At 36.5% G+C, this 9,189-nt stretch overlaps 2 protein-coding genes across 3 annotated transcripts in view; both read right to left on the bottom strand.

The window, feature by feature from the left end:
• Nucleotides 1–756: 756 nt before the first annotated feature.
• On the bottom strand, nt 757–5,028 carry LOC111365231 (probable serine/threonine-protein kinase BSK3). Of its 2 annotated transcripts, XM_022985645.1 has the most exons (10): nt 4,649–5,010; nt 4,350–4,561; nt 4,117–4,252; nt 3,634–3,767; nt 3,446–3,551; nt 3,099–3,184; nt 2,368–2,556; nt 2,061–2,225; nt 1,444–1,557; nt 757–1,099 (listed from the first exon to the last, which is right to left on the bottom strand). In XM_022985645.1, the coding sequence occupies exons 1-10, from the start codon at nt 4,728–4,730 to the stop codon at nt 854–856; spliced, it is 1,470 nt and encodes a 489-aa protein (XP_022841413.1). In that variant the 5' UTR covers nt 4,731–5,010; the 3' UTR covers nt 757–853. The 2 variants fall into 2 exon arrangements, with proteins under 2 accessions (XP_022841413.1, XP_022841414.1); XM_022985646.1 differs by lacking the exons at nt 757–1,099; nt 1,444–1,557 and adding an exon at nt 1,655–1,986 and having other exon boundaries at nt 4,649–5,028.
• Nucleotides 5,029–7,273: 2,245 nt separating this feature from the next.
• The window catches only part of LOC111365656, a 2,197-nt gene continuing 281 nt past the window's right edge, over nt 7,274–9,189 (bottom strand). Inside the window, exons 2-3 of the mRNA XM_022986196.1 lie at nt 7,674–9,165; nt 7,274–7,321 (exon numbers count right to left, since the gene is read on the bottom strand). Of these exons, the coding sequence (XP_022841964.1) occupies nt 7,274–7,321; nt 7,674–9,165 (1,540 nt within the window). The remainder of the gene's footprint in view (nt 7,322–7,673; nt 9,166–9,189) is intronic.

Here is a 9,189-nt window from a genome sequence, read left to right as displayed (position 1 = left end):
AAAAAAAAAAAAAAAAAAAAAAAATTACGACTAATATGCAATATGCATATTCATTGGTTAGCTGTGACATTTCTCTATGTTACTTTTTGAATTTATGGGTTTTCCACTTGTTCTTAATGAATTCTGCTGCTATAAATCCTTCCACGTCCTTATAATCCATTTTCTAGATAGAAAACTGATTCAGAGAAACGGGAAAGAAGATTGTTGCAGGATTTTTACATTTTTTTTCCTGGAACTTTTTGAGATTTCAATTTTATATTAGGCACACTTTAATGGTTACAGTCTGTATCTTTTGCTAAAGGCAAATGATATAACAATGGTTCATAAGGTGGGACATCAATTACTTCAAAGTAGTGTGCCAAAATGTGCTGGACTAAGCTCTTAAAGACTGGACTAACATGGCATATGTCGTGTTGTGGGAACGCTTGTCTCTACACCATTTCCAGGGCCTGCAGTACAACCAGACTGCAGCCCCACACGGTTCAACTTAATATATATATATATATATATATGAAAAAAAAATGAAAATTGTATGGATCATCCACGAGAAACACCTAAAAGGAGGGTAGTGCAGACCTTACACCTCAATTCTAGTGAAGTGTGCATTGGCCTGGTTTCTCTTATTACACTGCTTTTACCATCACAAAGCTTTGCATGTTTTGTATAGTGCCCAAAAAAAAAATTATTCCTCGTGACAAATTTTATGCACTTGGAAGAGATCTGGATGGAGAAAACAAGAAATAAAACACAGAGAGAGATGAAGAATAAGGTGAAAAATGACAATCAGTTATAAATAATCCTTTGATGATTGACATGGGAAGTTCAGAAAAGGCTAAACACATAATATATCAGATTATGAATCTTTGTTACTATTAGCTTCCAAGTTTGTGGCTTCATTGAGTGATTGCTGGGCATCATTTTCCATCCCAAGAGCAGAGAGGGAAGCTGCTTGAAGGTAAAAAGCAGTAGGCCAATCCGATGTTACCACCAGTGCTTGCATAGCATCTGCTAGAGCTTCATTAGGCATCTCGCTCATCAAATAAGATAAGCAGCGACGAGCATAGACAGTCGGCGATACCATAGTCCCACCATCGATGAACTACACAAAAAACAACAATCGTTAGACCCTTTTCTACAATCACGTAAAAGTTCTTCGAATGAAATGAAGTAGAATTAATCTACTTTGCCAAAGGACTTTTGACATCCTCTTTGACAGGTGAGTAGGTGGATGGAAATGATTATTGAGTTTAAAATAGTCCAATGATAGAATGACACGTGGCATTATGTCAATATATCTGTCAAGAAGGTGGTCAATGTAGCATGATTGAACAAAGTATTGGAACATGACTTTATTATACTATACACTTATCTTTTACCAATCGCGGATTGACTCGAATGGACAGGTAACAGGTTACTAATGGGAAATGTAGATAGAGGACAGACCTGTGTGTAGCGATCAATCGCAGTTATGAAATCCTTGGCTAGAAAAGCAGCATCCCCTTGCTTCTTGTAATTCAAGGTCTCCTGCATCTGATTTGTCCACATTTGAAAAGATAGCTGCAAGAAGATATAATTCAAAAACTTGATTGTTGATGAAACTTTGAGTTTACCACTGAGCAAAGTAGAAGCAGGAACTTGAGAATTATCTCACACTTTTGAGAACTGATACAAATAATATCTGCTCAGAACACACCCTAAATTCTAGCTAAAGGCCAATAAATTTTTAATTCTGTAGGTGGAAATATCTTCCATAAATGGACATCCTCTGAAGCTTCAAAATGATACAGCCCGTCCCCTAGCTCTTGGTCCGCTCTTCTGATCATGGATTTCCTACTCGAGAGGAAAACTTTACTCTCATCTTTTTATGGTTGTCCCGCACAGAGATTCGAACCCCTAATATTAATCATTTATCCTATAGGATAGGCCTACTCCATCTCCACCAGACGTGTTCCAGGAGTAGCCTCAGAAAGGCATGGAAAAATAAGGCTGAAAAATAACTTTGTAAGATCAGAAAAAGGGTTCCTGAGATTGCCATGGATCTAGAAGAGGAAGATGCATACCTCATTTTCAATTCCTTCGTCATCCTTGTACCCAGCATTTTCAAGAAATTCATGTATGGCAGTAAGATCCATTCTCTGGCATGCTTCACCCATGGGCGTCAACAATAATTGTGGCGTCAAGTTGGCATTTCCATGTGAAATGCCCAGTAAAACATGAGATGGAACCTGATCGTCGCATCAATAAGAAAAATACTTATTCTCCGACCCACATTATAAAACCTCATTAGGGAGGATGCTATTCATTAATTTCTCCATAATTTGCAGGCACTAGAGCTTCAAGAGAGTGATGTCCATGATTTATTCATACCTCAGTTTCTTTCTGAATAGACACAAGAGAAGTGACAAGAATCTTAGCATTTGGCCTGTCTCGTGCTTCATATTGCAAACAACGGGTAGCTAATCGCACCAACTCAGTTCCGTCATCATTTGAAAAATGACCCTCCAGACAAGAATCCACGAGCATCGGAAAATTTTTGCCGCGAATAAGATCGAGTGCCTGAAAGAGACCGAGAGGCACAGCTCGAATTTAGATCCTCCCAAAGACTAACAGAACAATTCATTTGTGGAACGAACTAATATAAATTAAGGTTAACCAAGCAGACTTACAAATTATTAATAAACATAATGTAATGAGAAGAAAACTTTTAATAGTGTCGAGTGGACAGATTGTATCTCTCATCAGCAAAAACCAGAAGATGCAAGATAAATTTTAAGTTGCACAAACCAATTTTTGTCAGTTGAGAACAATAGTATTGTAAGAACAAAAGCAACACCAAGTTCAAATATGATGTAGTTCATCATTGAGTGAACGCAAAAGGCTTAAACTTTAAATATTTTTATCCCAGAAAGAGTTTCAGTGTAAGATTTTAGTTCATTTCTAAGGTTATCATAGCGGGCTGTTAGAGTGATAACAGTTAACGTTTAGTGAATTAACACAAAGAATTGAAAAAGAAGCACATGCTAGCAGCGGGGTAAATTTCAGGGATTCGGTAGTTATTTCTTAAACAAATCAGTCTTTTTAATGAATTGCGAACTTACATGGCTTGGGGGTATATGCTTGCCACTTAGAAGATCTAGCAGCATAGTTCCAAAGCTGTAAACTACACTTTCTGGAGTCACTCTTCCTGCCAAAAATTGGAGACAAATTACCAAAAGTTAAACTTAAATAACTGCATAGATAATATCGTTTCATATTTGTACAAGTAGTTTATTGCATAACTTAATACAGTAGTTCAAGAAGAACACTAATTGGCGAGATAGCACATGTATGCAAATTACATGTGCAATTTTTCAAGCACCTTCTTAACCTCGATATCCAACATCGCGTGTATTGGGAGCTACATATGGCAATATTACGAGATCATAGAGAAAACACAATTATATACCAGTTCTCAAGTACTCTGGAGGAGTGAAAGCTAAGTTTGTACTGTAACTTTTGCCATCTCGACTATTCTTCATCAGGCCAAAGCAAGAGAGCCGAGGATTCCCATCCTGTAGACCAGTAAATGAACATAAGACCACAAAACATTCAGTTTTGGAAGGAAAATGCAAACTTATATAGAGCACATTTCACCTTATCAAACAAGACTCTGTAAGCATTAAGATCATGGTACAATGCCCGTCCTCGGCTACTGCAGTACTCCAGAGCTTGTGCTAAATACAAAGCCACCCTCAACCTCATTGCCCATTTCATGGGCTGCTTCTCCCCTATACCAATACAACCACTAAAATATATTAGAACACTATCCATACAAAATCAATTTGGCCTAGAAAGCACGACAAGTTTTCGTATCTCCAAGAACACATCACAAATGCAAATCAGGTCTCAGAATCAATACATATGTATACAAGATGAAATTTTGCCATTATTTTGTTTTAGGGATTAAGCCTTAATCCCTTTCTAAAGAAAGAATGCAATAAGAAAGTAAACAAAGTAAGCACATGAATTTCCACTAGGACCACTACCTATACAGTATGGTTTATTTGGAAAATATCCATGATCGAGATGCAATGTAAAATGCAGTAAAACGGTAATAGTGATATGTACAAAACTCACAATGAAATAAATGTTTTGCTAGAGTTTCGTTAGGCATAAACTCTGCCACCAGCAATCTCTCCTCTTCCTCATAGCAACATCCTATCAGATTTGCCAGTCGCTCACTTCTCAGGTTACCCACTGCCTTAGCCTCCTCCTATAATAACACACCAAAAAAAGTAACATAAAAACTCAAATTCAAACTAAGAAACTGATGTTGATCTCCTGATTAATAGAAAAGAGTAAATACTAACAAGGAATTGGCGAGAATCAGGCCAAGCGGACTTATTGAAGCGCTTAACAGCAATCAACTGATAATTTTCAAGCAATCCTTTGTAAACTACATTGGGAGCCTTCTCTCCATGCTCTGAAACAATGTTTTCAGAAGAAAAATCATTTGTAGCAGATTTCAGCTCCTCCCAGCTGAACTCTCTGAAGCATGGCAATTCATTTTTCTCCGCATTTTCTGTAACCAATTTACACAAAACCCAATAATTTAAGTTAATGATACAAAAATCTCTCCAAATATAACATGATACTTAAATGTCCCTACCCAGATCAGAGGACTGAAGAGCAGAGGGCTTGAGGTTAGAGTGCCACCAGCAGAATGAAAATTTGGAGCAACTTGCACCCATTTTAATGGCAACACAACACAAAGAAAGTAAAGCAATTAAAGAACACTCTCAACAAAACAAGTGTAGAAATGAAAGTTGATCAAAACTGAGGCATTGCATTAAAGTGAAGGAGTGGGATTTTGGTTTTCATATTTCAAGACAAGAGCATGCATTATATATGCGAGAATGAGTTTAATGTGTGTGGTGTATGGTATGATTTTCATATTAATAAACAGTAATACATGCGTGTGCTGCCTGCATATGTTATAAAAATAAAATAAAAAATAATAAAATAATAAAAAATCAAATCTTTCCAGTTTTTCCGGTTTAAGCTTTCGGCTTTATGCTGCCTTTCAACTTCCTCATCATTCTTCTTTGGTACCCCGCCACTCTCTCCATCTCATTTAGATGAAAAATTATCATTTGGTCCTTAATCTGTTGTCTCAATATAATTGCACATTTTAGTATTAGTGACATAATTGTCCAAGTTGTCGTAACACTTGCAAACTTTTAGTAACATAGTCAAGCTGGACAAAATATCTAATTTCATAAAATCATAGTTATTGGACCAAGCTTGACCATTGATCCAGTCAGAGCATCGGATTAGCGGGTTACTAATTCAATCTGTGGGTCATTGGTTCAATTGACGAGTCACTGAAGGCTCGAAAAGTAAAAGAAAACTTTTTTTTTTTTTTGGAAGTAAAAAGCCAATACATTTAAAAGTTAAAATAGATTCTAAATTAAAAATTCATCTATTGAAATATATAAATTCTAAAATTTTATCTTTTAAAAATTCAATATAAGATCTATACGTTTTTCATATTACTTGATCTTTTATTTCTATTTATCACAAGTTTATTTTGTCATAATTTAATGTGTATAGCCGGCAGATAAGGATAAGAAACGTTGAATCAACTTCAGTGGTTGTGTTGTAAGTCCATAAATTTTCTAAATTAATAAACAGTTAATTTTAGGACTCTTTCAAAATATTTTATTTACATGTTTCCTTATTTTAAAGCGAGGAAGACCAATTCTCAGTTGCATATCCATTTAAAATTTTTCCAAATCTTATTGCTATAGATTCACGCGCAAAAACATAAATTTATTTATATATTTCTATCTTCAAATTCTCTCTCACGTGTAAACTGTAATAAATTTTTGTTTATTATTGAACAACAAGATAACTCTTGATGTGAAGTTGTGAACAGTGAACACTTTATCTTTTCCACTCAATATCTGATCGATTCCCATTAATGACAATATTTAAAACAGTTTCAAGACTTTTGGCAAGTCTTCGTATACTACCAAAAATGAAGAGGACTAACAACAAATTTTTGCTCTTGTTTTTTGTCGTATTTTTTTCCTGGAAAGTCACAGTTGCTAGTTAGACGTCGTCAAAGTTCAGAATCCGTATGATTGAATTTCACGATATGAACATTTCTTTTAAAAGTTATGTCAGAAGCAATAAACCTATTAATATCATAATTCGAGCAAATTTAGATAGTTTTTCATGTACGAAAAGAGTTCGTGACACGTATGAGATAAATAAACGAACTTTATTCTTTGTATATATTCATTTAAGCATTTAATTCGAGCTTGTTGAGTTGTTGGGTTCTAAGGTGTAGGGATAGTTCGAGGAGTGCGGTATGTTCCTTTTGTCTCATTTGACACTCCTCAATTTAGGGGCAATCTCTCATCACTTTCGAAAAATTATTTGGCGCTAAACCTTTGGTATATTCGAATTACCAACTAGAGTTTTGAAAGATTTACGCACAATTCCTAATTGGCTAATTCTCACAGCATTTAGTCGACTAGGAACACATAAGTAACATTCGCGCACCATTGAAAATTAATTATGTTCTTTACAAAAAAAAATCTTAAGCTGAGAGAACATTTTGTAAAGTGATGATGAAAATGGATTTTTAATCACAAACGGTCCCCATTGATACTTATTCGCAAAAATTGGAGCCAAAGCCTCAACACATAATGATTAACACTTCACAAAGGCAAGTAGGCCAAGTCATTGTATGCCGGCAAGACGCCCCTTTACAAAGAGGATAGCATGAACATGCACAAGCACAAGCACAAGGCAAAGGTCCTCGTTAACAAGCATTCCATAATTATCATAATTCATACCAATGTTTTAAAATTGATAGAAAAATGTAAAATGTCAATTATTAAGAGGTTCGATTCAAGTTATACTCAAGGCAAATAATTACATAGCTTGACGTGTATCCAGATTCAATTTCAATAACAATTTTTTCCCCTTTCTCAAAATAATACAACTGGACAATCCGAACGATTCAATCAATTTGGACTTACTTGACACTTGCCGAGTTTCATCTCAAGTGTTTAAGATATACCAATTTTAGTTATAACCGGATTTGATTTCGAGTCCATTTCAACTTATCAAACCTATCCAATTAGTTCAGTTTTCAAAACATTGATGCATCCCTATCTCACTTGTACTAGAACAAACCTTAATTTTTTGGCCACCATGGAATTTTATGCTAAAAATTTGTCAAGTCACACTCTCATAGTCACACGAGTGGGTTATAAATCTCTTATCCTTGCAATATAAGATGATCAAACATGGGACCGAGTTCGCTATCCTAAAGTATCAACAAAAATACACACAAAAAAGAGGTCACATGGGTAACAAAACCAGCTGTGTCCAGCCCATTCAAACTGTTTACCCATAAAAAACAAGATAATTTGAGCAATGACGAAACCCATGGTTATGGTAGTGATAATTACCATCTAAAAGCATTTAATCATTGAGTAGCCTCTGGCTCAAATTATTCGAGGCAAGTTGATAATAAGTGGCATAACGGTTTCAAGCTGAACACGGACTTGCTCTCTCGTGCTCCGTTCTGTTAAGAAGCATCGATAAAATAAATTTATATTTTGAAGTTTCAGTAAAAAAGAGGTAAACTAGTACATACTGAAGTTAAAAAACAGTACCTGGAGATAAAGTTTCACATGATCAATTGCAGAGCTGGGCATGGATGCTTCAAGAATTTTGCTGTTTTTCTTACGGTTGGTAAGAATTCGAAGCTTGCAACCGACATCCCACCCTCCACAATCACACGATCCACCAGATTCCCATCGGTTTATTAACGATGAAGGCGCACCTTTGATTGGTATGCCATGACAACCACTAGGAAGAATGACTACTGTGCTATTAGAGTTTCCATCATCTTCGGGGTCATAACTAACCCCTGATGAACAATGTGTAAATTCACTCTTCATACGCTGTCTGCTACTGTCACTTAAATTCACATTATTAAGCTTCTCAATTGAGTTCTTAACAACAATGGCTGCAATCTCCCTGTTCAGCAAATATTCCTGGGTTTGGTTATCCACCTGCCCCGGATCAACACTATACAATACACATTCTCTTAAGACACATCTAATAGAGCCCTTCATATTTATTCCCTGAAGACAGGAGCTTGAAATCTTCATCTGACCTATCATATTATAGCCAAGGCTGCAACTTTTACTTTTAGACCGCTGATTTATCCAGTTCACACTCTTTTTTCTAATCTCTTGGCCTGAGTAGAATGCATAAATTATGCTGTAATCACTCTTTCGAGATGATGGCAAACCCTCGATAACTGCAGCTAGCACATCGCTGCTGTTTTCAACCACAAGTTTGAAAAATGGAAGTCCGTTCTTCAACGTAAGCTGCAAAAAGGCCTGCAAAGTTGAAGTCTCAGCTTTCCTATCTCGAACAGGTCCACAGACAGTCGCTTGCATCATAGACTGTGAGCTTCCATCTGGTGAACGAACAGTCTCAGAAGAGTGAGCTCCTTTGTACTTTAGCCATGGGTCTAGTAATCTCCGTAAAGGGCTGGACCTCCCTCTGCCACTAGCATTTGACTTGTCTCTATCACATTTATCTGTACCACCAGATAAAACCTCACGCCTCACCGAGCATGACTCGGTAGCAGTATATGTAGAACTCAATTGTGAAGCCTCAGAGCTCTCCTTGAAACTAAAGCTCCTACCGATCCTCCTCCCAAAGCTGAAGCTGAATCGGCGATTAGGAGAGGAATGTCTTCCTTTCACAGCTGGCTGTTCAGCTATGTCCCCATCTGTTCTCCTGGAATCCTCGACTGAGTCTGAAAATGAATGTCTAATTGATTTTTCTTTCACTTTTGAACATTTTGCTTCAGATGGTATGGGCGTGACAGCCATCTTACCCGGACACACACTTGTACAAGCATCCAAGTTCATAGGCTGAAAAGTAACCTGGTTATGTGTTTCCATGCTAGATTTGTCTTCATCTATGACACCAACATGAAGGGGACATGAATGAGGAATATCAGCAGAGAATTCTCCAGAGTAGAGTCCTTGAGGAGAAAAGCTATCAGAAAATCTGTTACCGTTTGCTTCCGCTAATTGTCCATCAAATAATGTCCTAGATCCTGTCAATTGTCCATCAAATGGTGCCCTGAATTTAATAAACTGAGAACTC

This window comes from Olea europaea, chromosome 17, assembly GCF_002742605.1.
Source record: "Olea europaea var. sylvestris chromosome 17, O_europaea_v1, whole genome shotgun sequence".
Classification (NCBI taxonomy): domain Eukaryota; kingdom Viridiplantae; phylum Streptophyta; class Magnoliopsida; order Lamiales; family Oleaceae; genus Olea; species Olea europaea.
The sequence above is the reverse complement of the archived record's forward strand: the minus strand, read 5'-3'. Positions and strand labels throughout refer to the sequence as shown.

Coding starts and splice junctions, on each gene's coding strand:
- LOC111365231 (XM_022985645.1), bottom strand. CDS start 4,730: ATGGGTGCAAGTTGCTCCAAATTTTCATTCTGCTGGTGGCACTCTAAC. Junction 4,253..4,349: donor CTGATTCTCGCCAATTCCTT/GTTAGTATTTAC, acceptor GTGTTATTATAG/GAGGAGGCTAAGGCAGTGGG. Junction 3,185..3,445: donor TCCAGAGTACTTGAGAACTG/GTATATAATTGT, acceptor AATTTTTGGCAG/GAAGAGTGACTCCAGAAAGT.